At 38.5% G+C, this 26,582-nt stretch overlaps 2 protein-coding genes across 24 annotated transcripts in view; both read left to right on the top strand.

Annotated features, from left to right (window-relative positions):
• Nucleotides 1-26,582, top strand: part of mbl (splicing regulator muscleblind) — a 222,622-nt gene that overhangs the window by 88,460 nt on the left and 107,580 nt on the right. The gene's annotated exons all lie outside the window — the stretch shown is intronic.
• The window catches only part of LOC149091153 (uncharacterized), a 75,448-nt gene that overhangs the window by 46,179 nt on the left and 2,687 nt on the right, over nt 1-26,582 (top strand). Inside the window, exon 3 of the mRNA XM_089262074.1 lies at nt 11,071-11,112. Within this exon, the coding sequence (XP_089118200.1) occupies nt 11,071-11,112 (42 nt within the window). The remainder of the gene's footprint in view (nt 1-11,070; nt 11,113-26,582) is intronic.

Below are 26,582 nucleotides of genomic sequence, written 5' to 3'. Positions count from 1 at the left end.
CACAAGTTGCACAAAAAATTACTTCATTTTGTATCTAATTATCTTCTCCTTGCCTTCGCCACTTTTCTAAAATCCTCAGAAAAACAAATAATAAGCAGAGCAACAGCAAGTTCTTACATAAGTTATGCCATGCCACAACACTTTTACTTGCGCAGCTCGCAAAATTGCTTAACAATCTGCGGACAGCTTCCTTGCAACAGCGATGGCAACAAACCATCCATCAGCATTTCAGCATTGCCGGTTTAATGGCCAGAGCTCGCCCCCAAAGGCCCCCTCGGCCGGCTTGCCGGAGGCGTCTCTTGGCTCGTGCTTATTACGCGTTGTGCACATTCACTTTGACAACTTGTGACAATCTGTCTCTCACTCATAATTATTATCATTATTATTATTATTATTATTATCATTATTTTTGGCTTAAATCCTTTCGTTGACTGCGCTGACAGCGCAGTGCTCTGAGCTTTAAGCTTAATGGCAAGCGTCAACAAATTGCGCAAGTTCGTTTCATTTTAATTTGTACTTCCTGCCCTTCAACGCGCTGCTCTCTCTCTTCTCTCTTCTCTCCTCTCTCTGTCCACTCTCTTCGTTTCCCATTCCCCCACTGATTTTAATCGCACTTTTTAATTACTTTCCTTTAATTTCGGCAACTTTTGCTGCTGCTATTTGTCTTGTCACATTTTTCATTTCTTCTTCTACTTTTTCTTATATATATATATATTTTTTTTTTTGTAATTATTTCTGCACTTTTATTTAATAATTTCTCTTGGCACGATGTCAAATAAAAAGGAAGCACGAAATCAACTTGGCCAAAGAAGAGAGCACAAAAATTTATCATTTTGCTGCACTCGAACGATATGAAACTGAACTGAAAACTCTGGCAGAACAAACGCCCTGCCATGGCTAACATATGTGAGAGCTGTTGATCAATCAGACAGAATTGAAAACGTGCAGCTTAAAGTAATTGAGTTTAATTCTCTATTGGTTAAAGTGAATCACGTGAATCATACGAGAAACTAGTCTAAAAAAGCTCTAGACTCTCCTCTTACTAACTCAATTTTAAGGTAGACCTTAGCTACTTTAAGTTCTATGCCTTCAGTGCTCTCTATTTTAACTGAATTATCAGAGATTTGCTCGTCTCATTGACATATCCTTGGGGTCCACACAGCACCAGGCTCTGCCTAAGCCAAAAATAATTTAAGTCTTGCTCAAAATGAAATTTAATTGTCACATTAAACGTCTCGAAATTGAAAGACAAGTCCCTTAAGGTACCCACACACACACACACACACACACGCACACACCAGCACATACACACACGCACACACACACACAGAATTCTAAGAGTAAATTCTCCTGTGCAGCTGACGCCAATTTCGAAATATTTTGTGCCCTGGAGCGCTGGAGGCACATTCCAATGCTCATGCGAGAGAATTTAACCTATTTACACAGTAATTTATTTGCTTATAAACATAAAACCACTTTCGCTGAACAATGGGCACACAGACATGTGTGTGTGAGAGTGTGTGTGTGTGAGGCATATGTTAAGCTTGGAAATGTAAGAGGCAAAAGGAAAAGGGCCATGCAAAAGGCAGTTACTTAATTTAATAATTTTCACATTTATTGAAACAAAATGAACATATGAAGGAGGGCGAGACAGAGAGAGAGTGAGAGTGAGTGAGAGTGATGGACTGAAGGCTAAAGACTTTTTGCAGTCATATCTTTTTGGTTCATTTGTGCTGGGTTTTAATTTTGCACAGAGCAAATGTGTGTGTGTGTGAGGATGTGTGTGTGTGTGTGTGAGTTGCAAGCACACACTTAAAACTCAAATATTTGCATACACTCGAGTATTGTTTGCATAAAAATACCAAAAAAAAAAGGGAAAGAAAAAAGGGAAGGGAAGCAGAATGAAAAGAAAGAAAAAGGCAGCAAATGAAAGGCAGCAGACAAAGCTGACGTGGGCGGGGGGCAGGGTGTAACGTCGCAAGTGTGTGGGGTTGAGTGGCGTTGTAAAGGAACTGTAGCTGCAATCCCCCAGTTGTTGCCTTAGACCAAAGCAAATTTATTATCACACAAAAGGCAAAAGACGCAGCAACTGGCGGCAATCTATAAAAAGTATCAGCCTGCCTGGCAGCTTGGCAGCCAAGTGGAACCAAGAGGAGCAGCAGCAGTCGCAGAGCACAAAATCAAACGAAATGAGGCAAACACACACAGACACACACACACTCATACAGAGATAGAGGAGCGTAAGGACACACGTCGAGGATGTGTAGCCTGGGTGCGCACGCTTTTGTGCAAATAAAGCATTTTACAGGGACTTTGCTCGAGACACAAGGCATGGGCCAGGCCAGCGCCGCCCCTGCCCCTGCCCCTGCCCCTGCCCCGCTCAACAACTAGATTGTAACATTTACCAGGGGGTAATGTATGCCAATGCACATGAGACCCCAAATGCTGCTGCTGCTCCTGCTGCTGCTGCTGCGTCTGCTGCTGCTCGGCAGGTGTGCCACAATTTGCATAGCTCACATAGAGCCACTGGCTGGGTGTTGCCTGAGACAGATACCCGAAAACTGCCTCTGGATGGGGCAGATAAACAAACACACTCACACACTCACACAGACACACACACACACTGGCAGCTGGCAGAACGTGCCAAGGCAGCAAAATAACAGCAAACAGCTAAAGCAAGACGACAACAAAGCTGTCGAAAAGAGGAAAACGAAAGAAAAAAACCAAACAAAATAAGAAAAGCAGCCAAAGCGAAAGCAGGCAAAGAAAGCGTTAAGTTTAGCGCAAAATTAAACAATCTTATTGCCCGGATTAGTGACAAAATTATGTAACAGCCAGGCGGCTCCCCGCCCCCCTTTCGAGCCCCACCACTTGCCCCGGGGGAGTTGGCACGGCAGGTATTTGCCATGGGGGTTGGCCGACTTATCAAGACGTTAACATTCAGCTGCTGCTACTGTCGCCCCGACTATGACGTCCTAACGGCCCTAGAGCAGAGGTTTAAGTGGCAAGCTCACTATATTTATATTGACATCAAATCTTTTTGTGTGCTTGCGAGGGGGCCAAAGTCTCGCAAATTAACACAAACTAATTTGCACATTTATTGTTGGAGAAAAGTTGAAAAAAAAAATAGGGTTGACCTGAGCACAATGCAACAAAGTTCAGTTAAAGTATGTACAACAAAAATATATTTATAAATATAAATAGAAAATAGAAGCATGTAAACATGGAAAAGAATTACATCATTATTTTATTAAATCAAATAAATAATAATAAAATATATATTTATAAATATAAATAGAAAATAGAAGCATATAAACTTGGAAAAGAATAACATCATTGTTTTATTAAAATAAATAAATAATAATAAAATATATATTTATACATATAAATAGAAAATAAAAGCATATAAACTTGGAAAAGAATTACATCATTATTTTATTAAAATAAAATTGTCGTCTGTTAAAAAAAAAAAAATAAATAAATAAAATCTAAATAAATATAATATTAAAATATGTGAAAAATAAAAAATGTAAATCTATAATTATTTATAGTTAAATAAAATAAGAGGAATCTTGTTCTCAATATGACATATTATTACATGCCTCAAATGCAAACCCAATCCAAGGGCCGTCCTTATCGCTGCTGGCTTAATTTATATAATTCATGCTGTCTAAGCGTTTCTTCATTCCTTTGTTTTTTTTTTCTTTTTTTGGTTTTTTGCATGACTTTGCTAATTAAGTTTGTCTCAAATATTTAAGCAACAAATTTAGCGCTCAATTTAACTAGACACACACACATACACACACACACACACATGCACACGCACAACAAAAGAAGAGACAACAATAATTATGCAAATTACTTGAGCGAAGGAAAAGAAATGCCATAACGAAAAAAAGAAGAAAACTGAAAATGTGGAAGGAAAAAAAAAAACATTAGCCATACCGATAACATCAAGCAAATGTGCCTCACAGTTGCCCAGCGACAGCTGCAGCTGTCGGAATTCGCGTTCTGTTGGCAGGCATAGCGGAAAATGCGGAAAAGCGCATAAGCTGCGCGTTGACGTTGCGTATACGCCGCAGCGACAACATCGCGCCAAGAACTACGGAAGAAAAAAAAAGTAGAGAACGAAGATAGAGCTGGCGAAAAAACTGCGCTTGGGAAGTGGCCATGGAGTGTCGCCTGCGGTTTTCATTTCCTTGCTGCCATGATACCGAACGCACACACTCCACAGGGCTGGCAACCTTTGGTAACGCGCCCCGAGGCGCTGCTCCTCTCTCCACTCCCTCTCTGCGTCGCTCTTCTGCTGCTGATTTAGTGCAAAACATTTTTCTTGATTATTTTAGTTGTATGTACAGGGCTTCTTGCGTGTCTGCTGCCTCCGGCTGGCATCTCTCCTGGCCAGCTGCTTTTCGGTTTCCATATCAGCATGGCGCCATCCCCGCCAGTGCTGCCTCTCTCTCTCTCTCTCTCTCTCTCTCTGTCTGTCTCTCGCTCTGCGTGAGAAGTCATAAAGCGATTTGTCATATTTATACAAGTTGATAAAATTATAAACAGCGTCGTCATACCAAGCCGAGCTCCTAACGTCAGTCGTCGCTTGTATCTTTGTATCCCTAGTTCAAGTATCTATTTTGTGTATGTGTGTGTTTATGCGTGTGTTTGTCAGTGTGTGTTTGTGTACTTGAGGTGTTTTTCCGTGTAGCGTGTCGAGGTTGTGCAAACAATTTTTGTCTGACTTGAATTGTGAAATTTTCCGCTCTATAATTGAGCTGCAATCTCAGATTACGTCCTGCTATTTTACATCAAATTTTCCTTAAATAAATTATGCTTTTTGCTGAAATGGGAATATGGGTTGAAATGAAATTTGAATCGCTTTGAGATTTCATAATGGAATCAACACATTTAAATTTTGGTTACTTCAATAAACATATTTTCCTTATGTTGTTCAGAAACAAATTTTAATAAATTAATTTTAGTTTTATATAATAATATAATATATAATAATAATTATAGTAAAAAATGTTTACTAAACATTTATAGAATTTTTAGTTTCGTGGAGAATGTTGCACTTTTTCAATTGGATTTCATATTAGTTATTATATAAATTATTAATTTGTTTTCTCTTGTAAACTAAAAAAAAAAAAAATAAATAAATAAACTAATTAAATAGAAATCTTAAAACAATGGGACCAAAATCAACTGAACAATTAAATTTAAAAAAATTATAAATTAAATTAAAAAAAAATAATTAAATATTATTATTTTGGATTTTTAATATTAAACAAATTTATAAATTATTTTACTTTATTAATTTAATTTATATTTATATAAAATATTCTTATTAATTTTAATAATTTAATTTTTAATTTTTTAAATTTAATTTATTTGACAAAAAAGCGAAGTCATATTTGCTCAAGATTTTTATTTTTTTATTTATTTATTTTGTTTTTTAATTTTACAAGAAAAAGTTACAGTTTCAGTAGCTAAAAATAAAATTTATATATTAAATATATAAATGTGCAAGCCACAATGGGCTTGCCGCTTGAATCTGCTCTGATTTATATTTTAATCTATTCTGTGCGATTTCAAGTGCCTTAGATTTCCCTAAGGTCTGGGCTTGTTCGTCTGTTGTTATTGATGGCCAGATTAGATGCGAGCTGCTCTGCCAGTCTCTGAAGCTGAGTCGCTCAATGAGATCTGATTCCTGAAGAAACACCTCTATGGCGCATAATTTGAATATAATTGTTGCAGGGTATTCCATTTATATTTGTGTATCTGAAGGTATTTCTTATCTAAATTAAATTGATGCCTTCTCTAAATCTTTTGGCTAGTTACTATAAATAATAATAATAATAATACGTACTCAATCTCTTTAATTTAATTACATTCGCTTAATGCCTTGAAGCGGCAATCCTATTGACTCTCATTACAATGGCTGTCACATTTATTGTAATTCGAGTCTCGTTCAATTACGCTTTGCAGTTACTCTTGTGTACTCTCCCCCACCCCTTCTTCCTCTTAGATGTCCACTCAATACCCGATCGCTCACTCACAGCTCAGCTCACAGCTCAGCTCAACTCGGTGCTCAACTAAGCCAATAAAAATGTTTTAACAATTCGAACAGCTCGGTCCACCTGGCAGTCGGCAGTTGGCAGCCTTCAGTCGGCATTCAAATTACATCTGAAATTACTGTCAGTCCGCTTAAAGTGTTTACCAGGAAAACGAGCTAGCGACATTTGTTAGCCGCGTCCTTTGGCCTGCCGCCCCACTGGCGCCCCCTTATCCGGCGTGTCTGCTTGTCTCGCATAACAAATTTTATTTTAATATTTATTGTTTTTTACGGAAAGCCGAGAAAAGCACAGCGCATCTGCCAGCCGCATGTAACCGTGTCCTGATGCCGGAGTAGCAGCAGGAGCAGGAGTAGGAGCAGCAATCCTCACTCACTCCATTTAGTCCAGGCAGCTGAGCAGCCGCTGGCAAAGACAAAGACGCTGACGCTGATGACGCCGGTGACGACGATGATGCGGAAGGGCCGGTGGTGGGGGCAGCAAGTAATACTGGCGGCAGCCAAATTGAAAACGAAAGCAATGCCAAATAGAAAATGTTTTTCGCGCCCACTGCGCGCACGACGGTGGGGCGAGGGGAGCGGCAAACGACATTGTCAGCATTGTCGGCATTATGTGCCCTGGCAAATTGGAGTTAACCTGCGTTCCCTTTCCCACGCTCCTGCCTCTCTCTCTCCCTCTGTCTCCCTCTCTCTGCCTATCGCCTGCTCTGTGTCTCTGGAATGTGCGGCAGGCTGTTGTCTTATGCGGCGCATAATCATTGCCGCTTTGTCGCACGTTTCTTGCCCCGCCCACAGCTCGGGGTGTAGGCAGCCACATGGAACTTATTACTTTCATTTGCCTGCCACGCCCTCTGGCGCCAACGCTACATAAATTCATAACAAATTCATTGCGCGCAGCGAGGCATTTAAGAGGCAAAAACGAAAACGAAAACGACAAAGAAAAAAGAAAAATGAATGAAGAGGCGGAAAACAAAGTGTAGCAGCGACAAATGAAACTGTCCACCTCAACGCTTACCTACCTGAGAGTCTGTCTCTCTCTCCCCCCTCTCGCTCGCACGCCCTCACCTTTTGCGACCTGCTTCTAATTTTGTATGTTGGCGAAGCCAAGCGCTCGACTCCTGCTCAACTGTAGACCTCTATCAAATACAAACGCACACACACGGCGTATGCGTAATCTTGCCGCATTGCGTTCAGGTTTTTCTTTTTTTTTTTAACCAATATATACCTCCTGCCCAACGTCTGGCCTACGTTTCAGCTTTTGCCTGGCGGGAATTGTCAGCGCATCTTTATGGGCACACCGAACTTTATTAGGCTTGTGTCTGCTGTTGTCCTTTTGCCTGCCGAGTTTTCTTATATTATTCCTACTCTCTCTCACGCTTTTTCTCTGTTTTGTTTTTAATGCCATTGAAAAGTTGGCCAAATCTGCGCGACAACGTTTTCCATTTTGGTTTTATTTACATAATGTCATTTAATGATGATGTTGATTATGTATGCCACGTAGCATCTATGAGCGCGACAAATTCATCCTCTCTATGCCTATGTGTGTGAGTGTGTGTGTGTGTGTTCTCCTTAGCTTATGTGTTGTCTCTGCCGTGTCTGCAGTTTGTCAACAGTGAGCAGAGTTTTTTTTTTTGGTAACTTCTAAGTTTAATTCAAAGACTGGGGAACTGCTTCTACAAGGGCCTTATTGAAATTTCATATAAGCATAATATAAATTGCTTCTAAGTAAAAAAATGTATGGATAATTTTTGGGTATTTTATATATTTAATAAATAAATTTACATTAAAAAATAAATACTGTGATTTTATGTAATATATATATATATATATATATATATATATATATATATTCGTTTATTATATATTTTTGAATTACTTTATATTACATATATTTTTTTCATATATGTTAAAATATACTCAAATTAAATTATATTAATTTGATAAAAAATACTGTATAAAATATATAGTTTTTTATTTTTGTTTATTTTAAAATTAAATTAAATAAAGCTAATTTTTTTTATTAGATGAATGTGTATTTTCCAATCTTTCTTCCATTGTCATTTTTTTCTTTTTTCTATTTTTAAGTTTTATATATAATTTATTTTGGTAAGACGTTTTACTGTTTTATTTAGTATCTTATTTATTAATTTGATAAGAAACAGACTAAAAATGCCAATGAAATTAAATTGATACCTAACAAGAAAATATATTTCCATATATATACACATTTATATACAATTATCATACAAATTGTATTGTCATTAAATAGAATTCAACAAAATACCTAAAACTTAAATCTCATTTAATTTGTAATTTCCACTCAACAATTATCTAAGATATTTGCTTAGGGCATGGCCAGTTAATAACTGTACTTTAGTATTTATTGTTGTTAATATTTCATTTAGCACTAATTTTAAGCTTAAGACTCGCTATCCACCGCTCGCTCTCCCTCCCCTGCCACTCTCAAAAGCAGGCAACATTATTCTGCTTTAAGACGTCCGAATTCATTAAAATTATCCCAGAGCTCAGCAAAACCAACAAACAGCGAAATTGCTGTACGCACATTTCGTAAATGGGCAACCCCGAAACGAGAACCCCTTCTACTCCAATTCCAGGATGAGACTACGCAAAGCCTAATTCCTTTCGAGCCAAGCCCTAGCCCTGGCCAACCCCTGTGCTCAGCGCCTTAACGGGGGTCATTCGCAGACGTTCGCCTGCTGTTGTTTATTATTATCTCTGGCGCTAATTTCAAATTTTGGAAAATATTCCATTTACTATTTTGAAAAATGATTGCAAGCAATTTCATTTCCGTTTGGTAGCGCCCTCTGACGGCCAAAAAACTAATTACAAACACATAAAACTCAGCGGGAGTTTTCGCTTCCAATCCAAACATAATCCTCAACTAGCTGCGAACTTATGCGCTGGCCAGGCCTGAGCAGGAGTCGAGCAGGAGTCGGGCAGCAGCAGGAGCAAATGCAACATGTGACGAAGCTCTGTTATTGCCAATGGGCGGCGTCTGCGACACGCCCATCAAACTAAATTACCGCCACTGGAGCTGGGAGCTGGGCGCATAAAAACCAAATGCAGCCATGTCCAAGTCGAGATTCCATTTGTCCTGCCAAGTTGCGGGCTCCGCATGAATTTCAAGTACTTTTTTGTTTTTCAGATTCATTTTGTTTGTTTTGCTGCTTTTTTTGTTGTTTTTTGTTATTCAGTTCGAGTGGCTGGCGGGCACATTAAGACAAAGGCAGAGTTCTTCCCACTGCCATTCTGTGGCCTCTGAATTGTGTTCTAAAGTGTGCGCCAGAAAAGTTTCACTTCTTTTTGAGGTTTGAACATTTTCGCACTCATTGTATTTTAATTCCCAGGAAATGAGTGCTTCCAAGGGGCATATATTTTTTTGTTTCTTAATTTTTTTTATGAGTGTTTTGTTAGTATTAAATGCTGTAAAAGCTGACTTCAGTTGAAGGAGTTATATTATATATACTTTGATATTGTTATTCTAGTGCTTTATTGGTATGCAAGGCACAGGGGTGGAGTCTATGAATCTGTCTCTAGTTGATTTCTTAGACAATTTTATTAATTTGAATGTTTGATAAAATGTAACTAAAATTTTATATCATTAATATTTCAAGAGCAGACAAAGTTCACGGATTATTTATCGCCTTTGAATATATATTTAACTACAGGGTATTCATAATTTGAGCTTCGAAACGGTGTAGTTTTTTTTTATTTTATTTTATTATGACAGTTGCGAAAGTTTTTGCTGAAGGGCCTGTTGTGATTTGAAGGGCAGGAGCAGCAGGAGCAAGCGGACTAGAGTCCTGGTAGTGGGACATATAAAATTTGATGATTGACACCTGAGCGGACAGAAGTTGAAGAAGTTTAAAGTGCGCCCGCAAGTGTGCAATGGCGCAAACGGAAATTCCAGGATCTGAAGTCTACCTGAAATGACATTAATGTAACTCGCTAAGCCAAGTTGTTGTTGTTGCCGTGGCTGTTGCTGCTGCTGCTGCTGCCGTTAATGGCCCCCAAAGATGTTGTTGCGGCTGCTGCTACAACTGTGTGTGTGTGTGTGTGTGTGTGTGTGTGTAAGAATGAGTGTGGCATTAGGGGTGTTTGTGGGCGTGCCGCAAGTCGTTGCTGACAGCAGCGGCGTGTGACCTGCAGCAATTACCAATTTTCTTGTTACATTTTAAAGTGCGAGGCTAAGCGAGAAATAGAATGAGAGCAAGAGAAAGAGAGAGCGAGAGAGAGAGAGAGATGCCAAGACTTTTTGTGTGTGTGTGTGGTGCACATTAAGTGCGCTTGAAGCTCAGCGCTGGCTCTTAAGCCCAAATGCAAAAGGCAGACAAGGAAGAGTTGATGCTGATGACAGCAGCAGCAGCAGCAGCAGCAGGAGCAGCAAAGAAGCCAATGTAAAAGGGGCCAAATAAAAGCTGAACGGCATCTTGACGGGGGGGTAAAGGCGGAGGCAAGAATGAGGTTGGCCATTAGCGTTGAGCCAAGCTCGACGCTGATGCTGGAACTGGTGAAATTTGGTGCGCATTGCCTCTAAATTAAGTCGAGATTGCGGCCATGGGGGAAATGTTAAGGTGTTTATCAAATGCGAGCCAGTTGATAGCTTTACAATCTGTGGGTCATTAGGGTCGTGTGTTGATAACTCCGAATGGCGCAAAGAGTTGCCAGAGTTTAGTAGGTCGATGTGAATATACAAATCGATATACATATATACGTATATTTGAAGAGCTCTTCTGCTCAACTTAACTGAGTTCTCATTCCTACAGGAATTCAATTAAATGTCCTTGACAATCTAAACGTATTTGTATTATTCTATGAAACTGTATCCCTTAAGAGGCGTCTTTATTTTACCCGTATCCTCAGTGACATTCACTTAATTAGCCATTCTTAACTATTTTGAATTAATTAAACTTAAGCTGCAATTAAATTCGAGTGATTTGAATATTTAATTAATGTGAAATTCTCTTTCTTGTTGCTTTCAGGTATGTGAAGTTCACTTTAACTATTTACACAACATTCAATACGTAAGTAGCGTGACACAAGCGCCTGGCAACATGCCAGTTTTCCATAATAAAACACGTATACGCCGCATAGGGCGCTGTGGGGAGATGGGGGGACGGCAGAGTCTTCATTAAAATAATCAGCTAGAAAGAAGTCGCAACGAGTCTGACTGATGATAGAGCTGGCCAAAAATGGCAAAAACAAAATAAAACACACAAGTGTTTGGCTAAAAGATGTGAGTGTATGTGTGTGTGTGTTGTCTGGGTGTGTGTGTGTGTGTGTGTGTGTGCATATGCAACACTTTGCAGCACTCATCAAAAGCTGTCAAGTTTGGTTTCTTTAGCTTTTCTCGCATCTCTGGCATCACTTTTATTTTTGCTTTGCTATTTTGCACTAATTAATTATGCAGTAACAGCAAACAACTTGAAATGTAAGGAGATTAAAGCGACTTAAAAGGCATTTATGCAATGCCAGCAGCAGCAGCAGCAACAGCAACAACAACAACAGAATATATATAGAACAAACAGGACAGACATTGCTTCAGCAGACAAGTGTCAAGCAGTCGCTCGCCAAGGATCCTTCGCTCGGGGTGCCTGCATAAGACAACAAATGTATGTGTATGTGTGTACGTGTGTGTGTGTGTGTGTGTGTCTTGTGTATGTGTCTTGTCAAGTCATGTTAACAAGCTTCAAATTGCGTCGCAAGCAGCTTAAATTTTTGTTAAAATTAATAAATAAATTGCACAAGGAGTTTCAATGAAATTTTCAAAGAATTTACTTTTTTTTCGTAATTGTTTTTTTTATTGGAAGCTTATAATTAAGCAGCAAATCAAGCAAATCGAGAATCGATACATACATGAATGTTATAAATCAAATGAAGAATGTTTCAATGGCAAAGCAAAGAGGATTTCGTAATTGACATAAAGAAATAATATGATGATTTTCTCTGATTTCAATTCTAGTTAAAATATATATGTATTCCATATTTCAGACTTTTGAGAGCTCCATCAGCATTTGTTAATAATTAAATGAAGCGCTTCACAGCATACAAAAGATATTAATATATTTATATGAAATTCATATGAAATTCAGTTGCCTTCGTTGGCTCTCGGGCTTATCCTTTGTCCGCTGTGCACTCGCATGTCAAAAGGCTTTCGCTCTTTTATTATGATTTACAATTTGCCAACCTTATTGTCTTGCTGCTCATATTAATTTACACTTTATTAAAAGCGGCAGCAGCTGCAACAACAACAACAACAACAGCAACAACCATAATAATATACGATAACTGACACTTTTTGACAACGGCAGCAGACGGTCGAAAAAAAGTCAAATATCTGGAGAGAGAGAGACAGAGAGAGATGGAGGCAACAAATTGTATTTATAAAAATGCTAATTAAGTTACAAAATGCGCTGACAAAATGAAAATTATATAGACAAAGGATTGCTGTGCGCAGTGTGAGTGTGTGGGTGTGTGTGTGTGTGTGTGTGAGTGTACAGCATAAGTGCGCTACAAACGACACAACCACAACCACAACAACAACAACAGCAGCCATCAGTGCTGGCTGCTCTGCCGTTTGCCACACGCGTTGCGACAGGTGGCAAAGCAGAAGACAATTGAGCGACGCGTTTAAAAACGCGCCGCACACAGGCTGCCTCTATCGCTCAGCTGTGCCAGCTGTGGGCCCCGCCCGCAGTCCCCTTGCTCCACGTTGCTCCACTGCGAGTGTTGTCAAGGCTCGCAGCGACATTTTTTATAGACACCCTTGAATGGAGGTGCTCAAACGGGTATATATGTACATATATTGCCGACTGGCTTCAAGTGGATGGTAGAAAAAAAATATTTAGAAGATAAAGCAGAAGCTCTAAAGCTATATTTAGCATCTCTGCAATTGAATGGCAAAAATGAGGGGTATATCCAGGTCTGGCATTTGTTTTGTACTCGTTTTTTATTTGCTGTTGTTGAACCTGCTTCAAGCTGAGCCTGTCACGTTTGTGCGCAAAGTTGCTGAGTCTACGCTGTGCATGTGAGTGGGATACTTAACCATACCTAACGACACACATATACACAAACACATATACATGTATAGTCAGCTTTATGTCTATGTCAACGGCTTTGCACTGCTAGCAGCGCCATTTTGAGAGTTTTTTTTTTTTTAATGTAAAAGCCAAAGCAGAGTTTTAATTTTTGCTCGAAAAATGGAAAAATGAGGAAAATATAAAACTTGGCAACTTTTCCATCTTGTATAATGTCTATCTATATATCTTTTTATATACACATTTTCTCCTCCTGTCAAGCCGCAATGGCGGCTCGCAAATGTTCCTCCGTCTGACAGACAGTTGCAACAATTAGGCGACATTTGTTGCTACATTTTCTGCATTATGTTTTTGCTAAATAAATGCGAATGACATTTTCACGGTCGTTGAGTACATGTGCAGGCAAATGGCAGTTGCTGCCAGCAACCATATGGCTGGCAGGACAGCAGGTCGCCGTGGATGTATCCGAAAAGAACTGCACTAACAAATTGTCACAGCTCGATAGTAGAATAATGCTTGTGGATTTAATTGATTGCGAAATAATAATTTTATTGGCAATTGAAATTGCTTGTAGATATTTTTAAAATAAATGGCATAAATGGCATAATTTTTGAGGTAATGAAACTGGATTTTTTAAACTGATTTTCTTCTAATAATGCAGCTCTAAATTATATATTCCAATGCAAATTTATTGATAGCCCAAAGAAGAAAAGAGGAATCTGCAGCAGCAACTGATTTCCTTTTTAATCGTAGGACAATAGATAACTATAAATCGCCGAAAAATTAACTCAGAGTCAGATTATCACTCAATTGGAAAGCCAATTATTGTATATATTCATCAACCAGTCAGACGATTAATCGATTATTCAGATTAATCAGTCAAACCATTAGGTTATCAATGATTGATAAGACTCTTAGCAAATCAATCAGTTTATCAGTCTGACATTCAATCGATCAATCAGCTTGTTACCTATTCACCCAGTCAATCAAACAAGCATTCAAGTTGTCTGTTGATCATACATCAGCGAGATAACTTTTCAATCCATTTATCGCAGTCAATCTGTATATATTCCTCAGGGTGTCGATTCGACAGTCAATTCACCCAGTCAATCAAACAAACATTCAAGTTGTCTGTTAATCATACATCAGTGTGAGAAGCTTTCAATCCATTTATCGCAGACAATCAGTATATATTCCTCAGTGTATCGATGTGACAGTCAATTAATCAATCAGTCAAGCAGTCAGTCTATCAATCAGTCAATTAGACAGTCAGTTGCTCAGCCAGTCAGTCTGTCAATCAATCAGTCACTTCCGACTAATTAATAAACCAGTATATTTGCACATCTATATATTAATCATCTGTCAGTCAGCCACACTCTATCACTATATCAACATATGAGTCATTTACTCAGTCAATCAATGCAGTCAGTCAATCATTTTGTCAATCAGCCCCACAGTGGGGCAGAGCAAACTGTTTGATTTCATTCATCTGCCACGGCAAAGCCCTCCCTCAGCGCTGTCCATACACTGCGCTCTCTAAAGTATGCAATAATTTAAAGCTCTCTTTTGCGGTTGCCCCAAAAGCGGCCACAAAGCAGCAACAACAGCAACAGCAGCAGCAGCAGGAGTAGGAGCAGCAGCAGCAGGAGCAGCAGGAGCAGCAACAGTAGCAGCAAATGTGAAAATTGAGGCGACTGCTGTGCGTTTTTATTGCGTTTTTCATGTGTCTCATGTGGTTTACTACAAATTGATTCTATTATTACACATACATACATATATACAGTGTTTTTTTTTATGGTATTTTATATATATTTTTTTGTACTTGTTTCATTTGCCAAGCCACCGCGCATTACGCATTTGTTTTCTTGTTGTTGTTCTTGCTGTGCCGCTGCCTCGTTTGTTGTTCGGTTTTGCTGTTGGCGATTTGAAAACTGAAAACTGATTGCAAACACACACGTGCACACACAAACACACGCACAGATATTCCCTTGATATACACACAAACTTCCGCTTGTCTATGCCGCTTGCCCATGGGCCTATGTTGAGTGCAATTTCCGTTGGTTATGTGTGTGTGTGTGTGTGTGTGGGTGTTTGTGTGGTAAACATACATGAATATATGTATATACATGTGTGTGTGTGTGTTCGTGTGTGTTTGAACAGCTGGCACATAGAAATTGCAATTACAGTCACATTTGGTCGTCGCTGTGCGAACTCCAATCAATTGTTTAATTAATTTTATAATGAGTTAATTTCGCAAAGCGCAATCATTTAAATGTTGGCGCGGAAAAGCCATTTATTTAATTGTTGTTGCGCAATTTTTGCCACTGATTTGGTGCGTACCGTACTAAATTATAAGTCGAATCATCATCGCACTCGCTCGCACGCATTGAAGCCAACTAAGCGTCGGTCTATGAAATTTAATTATAAAATGCTTACATTGCATTTACATATTTGCGTCGCTGTCCGTTTAGTTTATAAACATTTGCCACGCTCAGTTGAATCGTTGCCTAATTTCATTTTGAGGCCATTGAAAAACTCAATTGAAGATGCTGCCGCCAGAATGCGAAATGCAAAATGCAAAAACCCGAAAAAAATATATCTGAAAAGCCCAACAAATTTCTTCGCTGCGCAAAGAAATATTTTACGAAACAAATTCGTGTCAAATTATGGTGCTCAAAAGTCAAATTTCTTGGCTCAAAGCCAGCCGAAGAGGAATAGTAAATGAAAGAGTAAGAGCAAGAGAAGGAGAGATAGAGAGAGGGAGAGAGAGAGCTAACGAATGGGCTGCATTTAATGAAACAGACAAACAACAATTTGTGGCTTTTCTTGTGTGTTTTGTTGTTGTTTATAAAGGCAACAACAATTCAGTTCTCTAAAATCTTAAATGATTTCCATTTGCAATTGGCAACCAAAATAAAGAGATATTTGCAATTTTGTAGTTAGAAGTATTTTCATATGGCTTGTGGGCAATTTATAAACAAATATTTCTATCCATATATAATTTGCTCAAATTTTTTCTTTGTGGCAACGGCTTTATTTTGGAATTACTTGAGTGACAATCAAATTAATAATGCTATTAAAAATATTGATAAAAGCACAAGGAAAAGAAGTCAAAGGGATATTAAAGGAATATAAAGGGATATTAATATACGAACTTTCAGACAATATTGCTTCGACGTTTCTGTTAGCTGAAACATATATTTGTGTGGATCTATGTATGTAGTAGCTCTTATATTTAATATATTTAAGAGCTTCCTCTGGTATTTTAAGCGAACTCTTACTAGAGAACTGCATAGCAAAGAATTTGAGGATTATTGCGGTCTTTTAATTAACATTTGACACACAATGTTCTCTTATTAAAGTCACAAATATCCAATTAGCAACTTGTGGCTTCTTCGTTCTGAGAATTACCAACAGAAAGTAAGAGCAGTTGTTCGCTTTGAACAATGCCTTTATGCTTCAATTGTTCAGCTGTTAGGTAAGGGCCAAGAAGGAAAAAGTAGAACGAGCAGAGGTAGAGAGTGTAAGATAGGTAGAGAGAGAAAGAGAGAGGAACAGAGAGAGAGAGAGAGAGAGAGACAGAGATACAGAGAGAGAAAGAGAAAGAGAAGGAGAGAGAACTTGGAGTGTTGCTCTATTCTTCATCTTCAATTACTTATGACGTATTGCTAAACATTGAAATGCTTTAACAGCTGTTAAACTCAACTTTCAATCAATCTAGTTCCGAGATATCAGTAAACGAAGCCTTACCATAGCAAAGATTTAAAATTTAATAAAGAAAATAAAATATATAGAAATTAAAGATAGAGGACAGATTGTGATAAAAATAATCGCTAGATTGTTGATATTGGTTCTCTATTATTATAAAAATATTAATTATGTTGGATTTCATAAAAAATATTTTACTTTAATATTATTATTATTATTATTATTATTATTTTTATAAACTAAATTAATGAAACCACCAATCCACAGCAAGGCCAAATCCGCACAGTTTCTCTCCTTATAAACTTCTTGCAATAATTTCCCAAGTCGTACCATTTCTCTTATTCTACTTACCTCAACTCCTCCAAGTCAAGCAAGCAAGCAACCTGCCTTCAATCGCAGAAGCTTATTTGATATAGTGCTCAGACTTGCTCAACCCACAGAGTGCCTCATTATCTGCTTTGGTATCATATCGCAGCCATCGCAAATACAACAATTTAAATGCATTCGAAAATCCAGAGCGAAACAGAAGCGAAGAGGAAGAAAATATCGCATTAAGCGCATTACGCTTCAAGATTCCAATTGTCATTACATTCTGTTGCTGCCTGTTGTATTTACCGCATAGCCCCACGCCCACAATAAAGTGCTGTGGGTTGAGGCAGAGAGAGAGGGAGTGGGAGAGTGAGAGTGAGAGAGAGCGAGTCGATGCTTATTGCAGGCAGAGTGACCGCAGTTTTTACTTGCATAGTCGAGCAGTTCTAGTCCGGACTGCTGTCTGCCGTCGTTTTCTTTAAGCGCTGTGAAGCATTCTGCAATTTTTCATTTAGCGCTGCTGTAAATTCCAGATGCTCTGGCGCTGCATGCTGGCTCCGTCTTCGTCTCCACCTCCACCTCCACCTCGTCCAGCCCAGCTCCGTTCTCTGAGCAGTTTCGCAGAGGTTGGGGCGGACACAAAACTTGGTCCTTTTGCCGCGTGCGATTAATGCGACAAGCATGATGATGAAGAAGTAGTGGAAGGCGATGGAGGACGAGTCTCTTAACTTCCAACTTCCAGCGCTGAGCTGCCAAATTCGCTGGCATTTCTTGCCAGCCTTTATAAATGTGTATGTGTGTATGAGAGTTGGTGTGTTTTTTTTTTTGCTCGGTGCAAAATGCCACAAGGTGTAAAATTGAATAATTGAAATGAAGCGAGTACCGCGAGGACTCTCGGCAGGAGCCAGCCAGCAGTAGCCGCAAGGACACACAAAAACCCAAGAAAATTGTTGCAACAAAGTTTAGTTAATTGTGGTTAATTCTGATGGATTTGTGCGTAATTAGTGAGTAATTTAATTTTGCAGTTCTTTGTAAAGTTTGGCAGCAGCAGGACTTGCGGCTGGCCAAATCCCAGCACTGAATGACAAGTGGACAGCCGCACAGGCACCACAGGCAGAGGCAGACAGATAGACAGACTATCAATTGTAGGATGAGATTGCTCAAACTGATGAAATATGAATTGAAAACGATGCTATAATTGACTGACAGAAAGAGTGGGGGGGAAAAACAAGCTGAGTAATTATTGTATATAAATAAAATATGAGACAATTTAAGTAATTAAATGAGGAATGGAAGATGTAATTAAACGTATATCCAGTGTTGAAAATTATCCGAATATATAGATGTGAAAATGTGAGAATATTAAAATAAATTCTGTACAAAGAGTGAGAACAGAGAGTGAGAGAGCGAGAGAGGTAATGAGAGCAATAGTGATAGAGAGAGAGTGGGAGAAAGTCAATTAAAGTATTAATGTTTATTATAAATAGAATATGAGGCAATTTAAGTAATTGAATGAGGAATGAATATACTTAAATTGTTAAAATTAAAAAAAATAATAATAATATATAAATAGAATAAAAAATTGCCTCAATCTTTAAAGTTTACTTCTTCATATGAAGTTTCATAATTTTTGCCCAACTTTTAATGAGTGAACATGCGTCGACTGTAAAAGCTTTTAGCATACTTAAGGAACATTTTCCTCAAAAAGAATCTTAACTACTTAATTATACAAATTATCGAAGAGCTGAGAGCTATAAGTTGACTCAAGCAGCAATTTGCAAGAGTAGAAAAATTTTACAATTTCTTATGTTTTTTGCAGTTCATTTTTATTGTATTTTCCCTCATCAGCCGCAAGGTATGCAACTCATTTTCTTTATTAGCCACAATGGCACTTTTTGTTGACCGAAAACTGCGAAAGCAACAAGAGCAACAGCAGCAACAATAACAACAACAGTCGAGCCAGCAGCTCAACAGAGTTTATGCTTTCGTTGTTATGCGCCTAATGAAATGTGACATTAAGTGCTGATGTTGTTGCCACGCCCACACCGACACCCAAATAAAAAGAGTGTCGCACTGTGGCGCACTTTTAATTGTTGCCAACGCCATAGCAGCAGCTGCAACAACAAAAGCAACAACAATTTGCCGCTTTTTGCGGTGGCTCCCAAAAGGCATCAAATGCCTTGGGGGCGCGGGAAATGGAAAACGGGGAAAACCCCTCGAAGCGAACAGCGTCAGACAAGCGCCAGCCAAAAGACGCATAAAAAATAAATACAACAAAACAAAAAACACTGAGAAAAAACGAGCAAAATTTGAGCGAGAGAGACAGAGAAGGGCAGAGAAATCCGTAAAAAAGCAAGCAACCGAGTGCAGTGCACAAAAAAAGTTTTTAATTAAAAAGTTTTGTTTTTTTAAATCTATGGATGCGAAATGGTTAAAGCTGATGTGAATTTTCGCTCAACTCCGAACGAAAAACCCAAACAATTTTGAGTGGATTTGTGGCAACGGCAGAGCAACAGCTGCAAATTTAATGATTAGCCCGAAATTAGCCGCGATAATGAAGATCTAATTAATGACCCACATTAAGTAGCTGTGTCAATTTGCCCGGCACACGAAACAGAGGCACAAAAACAAAAACGAAATGAGAAAAAATATTTGCTGAAATTATGTCAGCAACAAATTGAAATGACAATGAAATTTATCCGCATAAATTTTATAAATCACATGAGAAATCTTATAAGCAACAGCCAGAGAAATATACATATATTTGATTTGATTATCATGTGACATTATGTCTTGTTTTGGTATAGATGCAGAGATTAGAGATTATTAAGGCTATATCAACTGACATTGAAATACTCCAAAAGGTGATACGATAATAATGATATTAATTATACTAAATTATACTTATTCTGTTAATCGTTAGTTGAGGTATAAATGAAGCTATAATGATTTATATATAGACAAATATTTGGCTGATGATTGTAGGAAGTCCCTTAAATTTCATGTAACTCAATTGACTTGAACTTATATAACTGGATAATCAAATAATTGGGTTAATCAACTTAATTAAGAGCCTGCATTAGCATGTTAATATTGATATAGCAAGCTGAAAATTAAATGGGCTTGCTGCACGGCACAAATGATTTTGGCTTTCTGAATATTTTAGGAAATTTGCGAAAGGCCGAGGCTGAAATTGAGGCAGTATCAAGTTCTATGAGTGGCTGGCTTACCTGATTATTAAACATTAAAAGCTAGGCAAAGGCTTTAAATTGTGCACAGGCCTACTTACCCGCCCTCTATCTCTCTCCCTTTCTTTTCGTCTCTCCTTCGCTCTCTCTCTGGCTTTGCAAATTGAGTTGTTTGCATTTTATTTATGGGCCATGGGCAGTGAAACTTGCACAAACACCGCCCAAAAGTCAAACAACGGCATGCAATTTAAATGCAATTGTTTTATGCTCAGCAGCAGGCACACCACTACACACACTCGCACACACACTGGAAGTACGAAAATCGTTGCATTTCACGCTGCGCTGACAAGCCGAAGGGCTGCATGGGCCAATGTGGCGTATGCGCAATATGCAGCCAGCAAGAAGTCGCTGCCACAGCAGCAGCAGCAGCAGCAGCAGCAACAACAACAACAACATAATGTATATTATGCCAGCGCACCTCTTGCACTAATAAATTATTAAATGCATGCAATAAATTTCAAATTAATCGCTGATATTTATCTCTCACTGCAACGTCGCGATGCGCTGCGGCCAACGACTGTGCATAATAATTATGTTGGTCAGCGCACACGGCGCCCAACTGCCCCACCCATTGCCCTCTCGCCTCTTTTCCTACATTTAGCCCGAAAATATTTTTTCGCTAGTTTCTGCGTTATTTAATTTTTTTTTAAATAATTTCTCTTTTTTTTTTTTGGCTTCAACATGAATTCAATTCCATTTATAATTGTTCAAATTAAATTTCTTTTATTACTATTTTTGTTGTTGGTCACATTTATTATGATGGCGCCATTCGGACAGGCGTATTTTGCACATTGTTTTCACATTTTATTCATTTGTTTTTCCACTTTTTTCTCTTTTTTTCATATTTCCATTCCATAGCTTTGGGTATATTGTTAATTGAATTATATGGCTGGGCTATAATCATTTTCTCTCTTTTTTCCCCATGTTCATTCGCCTGACTATCTTGTATTATTTATTTAATCATAGTTTTAATTGTTGCTGCAATTATGAATTAATCATTTTTAAGTAGCCGTTCATTTGCAGCTTCGACTTCTTAGTTCATTAATTTATTTATTTATTTATTTTTTTTTTTTTTTAAATGAAAAGCCACAGCTGAGTGGTATTGTTTTGAAATGAAAAGTAGGACTGAAAAATCATTGAAATATATGGGGAGTTAAATCAAAATTTATGAAATAAAATAACTAAATGATAAAATAGAAATAAATAAATGAAGTTTTGAGCAATAAGAACTAACAATATGGGATAACAATAAGAGATATGGCTTCTTTTTTTTTTACTGATGACAAACAATAAATTTTCATTTCAATGAAATATTTTTTATTTATTAATTTGTTAAGCATATTAGTTCGTTTTTTAATGTAGCTAAAAGTCATATTTATTTTTACTTAAAATATTTTTATAATACTGCTAATATCCGATAGCTTTACTTGACTGTTTTATCTCAACGCCTCTACTCCTGGCCGAATAAATCTTTATGGCCGGTCAGACCCTCAAAGAGCTTCAATTTGTAGCTACCCCTATTCTGATTGGCACTCTCTCTCTCTCTCTCTTTCTCTCACCCACTCCAATATTGGCGGTAGCTAACGAGCACAAAGAGCAACAGCCAGCCAACAAGCGACAAATATTTCACATTGTTTTTTGAATTATAGCGCGCAAAATGGCAACAATAAAAACTTTTTGCCAGTTGTCATATGGCCCCAAACAAATTCTATGCACACACACACATAGAGAGAGATAGATAGATATGGACATATGTGCACTCTCTGGCAACATCAACCTGCAAATTAACACAATAATAGCCAGCAAAAGTCACACACAAAGGGAATGAGCAACAGCAACAACAACAACAACAACAACAATAACGAAAATCAACAACAATATTGTCACAGATATGCAAATGGCATAGAAATTGTGGTTGGCCACTGGACTCGTCGAGGCTGGCTGGCAGAGCGAGCTGGGCTGGCTGGGAACGGATATGCTTGCATATAAATTATAACACCGGCGTGTCTATTAAAATGATTGTATCCGCTCGATTATGCACACAGAGACAGAGACGGCAATGCAGAAAGGATGTGCGAGAGTGAGAGCGAAAGCGAGAGAAGAGCTAAAAATTTAGCAGAGCCCAAAAACTTTTTGACTTTCTAGATACAGATACAAATGCAGATGCAGACGGGCATAGGCACTGATACAGCTATATGTAACTCGTGTGAATGTGTGTGTGCGATATGTCCATGTGTGTGTGTGTGTGTGTGTGTGTGCATATTGTGTTTATTTTACTGCCTGCTGCTAGCTGTCTGCCTGCCTGCTGTCATGTGTGAGCGTCTGTGTGCTAACATGGCACAGGTTGTTAGCAAGTGACTCTGTGTGTGTGTGTGTGTGTGTGCTTGGTTATGCAAGCTTTTTTCTCTCTCTACCCTTCCTCTAGGCCCGCCTGCTGCCCATGCTCATCGCTTCTTTGATTAAACAAATTGTACATAATACAGTTGCTGCTTTATTTGTCATTCAAATTTTGTGTGTCTGCTGTTTAAATCCAGTTGATATTATGCTGTTTTGACAGCTAATTAGTTACGTTCAAATATGCAAGTGAGTGCGTGTGTGTGTGTGTGTGTGTGTGTTAGTCTGACACCACTCTGGCAACCACTGCTGCTCCCCGCTAGACTGCTTGTCATTGACTCTAATTGACAGCCAGTTGCCGGCCTGCTGCTCTAGCCAAATTGCATCATGCACAAAAAGTTTAGGCAAATCTTTTGGCAATTTTCTAACTCGGTGAAGTTTGAGAGGGCTGCTACGAGGCCGGAGCGAAAACAATTAATCTTGCTGTGCGCGCAGGCAACCGCAGCTCTAAGATACACATACAACAGATATGCCGGGAGATGCACATGACAATTCTGCAGGTGCTGCAGAGCAAATGCAAAGCCACACTGAATGGGCGTGTGGGTGTGTGGGTGTGTGGGCGTGTGGGCGTGTGAGGCTGCATGGCACGTCAATTGTGGGCCAATTTAAATGGCAGCTAATAAATTTGCAGCAGGCAGCCGCAGCGTGCGAGGGACGCTCGAAAGATGCACGGCAATGCGATAAGATACGCACTCAGCTGTGCGCCGGCCTCAAAGATAAAGTGCAGACGCCCAAAAGTGTGCAATACATGTATGTGTGTTAGTCTCTGTATGTGTGTGTGCGTGTGTGCGTGTTTTGGGGAGCGTAATTTAAGCCATTTTTAGCTGGGAAATTAATGCTGCCAGCCAGACTACTGATGGCTGTTGCGTCTGCTGTGTCCTGGCCGCAAGTGCATCCACTTGCCAAAGCTGCCATTCAAAATAAATGAGCTAAATAAGCAGCCTGACATGTCAGACAGCAGACAACAGACAACAACAGCAGCAGAAACAACAACAACAACAACGTGAACAGAAGACAACAACTGCAACAAACAGGCAGCAGTAGCAGCAACAGCAACAACAACAACAACAACAGACATTAATAAACAAGCAAACAGCAAAGTTTTCAGTCTCTGTTATGGGTGTTGCTGTATGTGTGTGTGTGTGTGTGTGTGTTTGTGTGTGTGCGTTTGCTGTTTGGCATTTGTTTTAACTATCAATTAAAGCTCCCGATGCTAATTATGTTCATATCTTGCTGTCTCGCTCGCTCTGCTGCAGTCTTGTAACCCCAGCCCCAACCCCCAGTCTGTTTCTAATAAAGCGCCAGTCAGCCAACAGCTCTGGCAATAACTTTTGTTTTGTGGTTTTGTCTGATGTCAAAAGCATTTCTGGCCTTTTGTAACTGCTTTAAGGATTATACATACATGTACAGTAAATTTATGTATATATGTACATATATCTGTTTATATATCTGACTCTATCTAACTGCATTCATATCTATTTTGGTAATCTCTATTGTTGCTTCTTGTTCTTGAAATTGGACAAATATTTGTATTTGTGTGTGTGTGTGTGCCGTATAATTTATGCGTGTGCGTGTGTCTGTGTTTGCTTGTTGTTCTCGCTTTGTTATTGATGTGCATAAATCAAGGAAGGACTTCGAGAGAGAGAGAGAGAGAGAGAGAGAGAGAGAGGAGATAGAGCTAACAAGGTATATGAACAAAGCGACGCTTGGTTCTTTAATGACGTCGATTCAATAAGAAATGTATGCGGAAATATTAGTTTAAGTAATTAGAGTGCACAGCAAGTTAATGTGGTTATCGATTACAGACACTATTATCGGCGTTGGAGCGGTTTGTCAATGGAAGGCAAACGCTCTGTGCTATAAGAGAGACAATTTAAGGTTCGTCCAATATGATTAATATAATTGATTATATGCAATTGAAGTAATTATCGACAACAGCTATTATATACGAAATTAGACCCTCTTCATATGTGGACAAATATCGAAAAAGCACGAAACTTTGATAGCTTTTTGATAAACATTAAACTTTTTAATTGAATTAATTTTCAGATGATGCTTTAATATAGTTGTAATGTAAATATCAATATTTTATCGATAGGAAATTTTGATATTATACTTTACAAATGTTGCTCAAAGTATTAATGATCTTGCATTGTTCGATAAACCTTATCGATAGCGGTTCAAATTAATTTCATCATAATTATCGATACAAATAAAATAAGGGTCTGATATCAGGGTGAATAAAATTTTTACCCAATTACCCGTTTTGTAGCTTTTCAAATGAATTCTCCATATATTTTTTAGTTTATTTTCATGCAAATAGTAATCTTTAATCTACTTTGGCTTTAATAAAAACGTTGCACACATATAACAAGTTCAGCATTTTTATCTCTTGCTCGCTCTCTTTTTGCACTGCACAGCAACAGCAACGCGTCAAAACAATAACAATAGCAATAAAAGCAACAACAACAGCAGCAATGATAGCTGCACAAATGATGTGCAAAAGGCAACAAAGTTTTGCGGGCAACATGCGTAAATTTATGCAAAAGCAAATTGTTATTTAAAACACTAAAAACTAAAACCAGTCGAGGATATAGACGAAGCGGAGTCAATGAAAGAGATGGCACTGGCTAAAGCGAGATAGCAGCTGCAGTCCGTTGCACAAATGTGCGTATATGTGAGAGTGTGTGAGTGTGAGAAAGAGAGAGACAAAGTGTGTGTGTGAAATATTAATGCACAACATTTAAATGATTGCAGCAACTGCGCAAACAGAATCAGAGAAAGGGTAATAGGCAAGAGTGGGAGCGAGAGAGAGAGAGCGGTGGGGAGAAAGGAGACTGGGGTAGACTGATGAACTGACCTCTGCAGCAGATGACGCTACAGTTGGGGCTGCTGCTGCTGTCGTTGCCACACGCAATGATCTGATTAAACATGGTAATGAAGTAGTCAAAATGTGGTGCAACGTGGCGTATGCGTAATTTCATATATACACAAGCCCAACTGACCATACATATGCATCATCTGCACAAGTGTATATGTGTGTGTGTGCGTGTGTGTGTGTGTTTGGGTCTCGCGTGTTGCTGCTAATTTAAATTTACGCGCTTCGGCTGGCCACGTTCACGTGCTGCAGGACTGCCACAGCCACAGCAACAGCAACAGCAACAGGACGCACTGATGAGTATGCAAAAAGTAAATCCCAGTTGCAGCGCAACGAAAACACAAATACGCAGATGCATTTCGGTCGGGCGGGCGACAGGGGGGCCACAGGGGCGTGTAGCTGTAGCTGTGGCTGTAAATACTGCAAAGCCCGAGGCACATAAATAAACATAGTGCCTGCTATATGTATATGCACGATTATTTATTTGGTTTATTGAGTCGCTTCCTTGCAAGATCTGCAGGGATTACATTTCGTAAATTATCGTAACTTTCTTTATGCCATTGTGAACTCGAGTTGAAGTGTATTTTCGCGGATTTAATTTATTATTTAAATATATCATTTATTAGCTAAATAAGTGACTTAAATAGATAATAAATAAATATGAATATGATGAATGTCAGAAGCAAAGGTATAAATGATTTAAATGATATATTTTTTTATATTTTATATAATTTAATTCTTTTATTTTATTTTATTAGCTCTTTCAATTCATTTTTAATTAACCAAGTTATTTACATACATTTTTATTTGTTAAACACATATCTCGAACTGCTGCAATTCAGACAATATGTTTTCAATACACTTTCCGTTTTCAATGCCTGCCATTTTATTTTTCATTATTTTGTATTGATTTTGACTGA

Source organism: Drosophila navojoa, chromosome 5 (assembly GCF_054131105.1).
Source record: "Drosophila navojoa isolate 15081-1374.11 chromosome 5, UAZ_NAV_1.0, whole genome shotgun sequence".
Lineage (NCBI taxonomy): Eukaryota > Metazoa > Arthropoda > Insecta > Diptera > Drosophilidae > Drosophila > Drosophila navojoa.
Note: the sequence above shows the minus strand (reverse complement) of the source record. Positions and strands in the feature narration are given on the sequence as shown.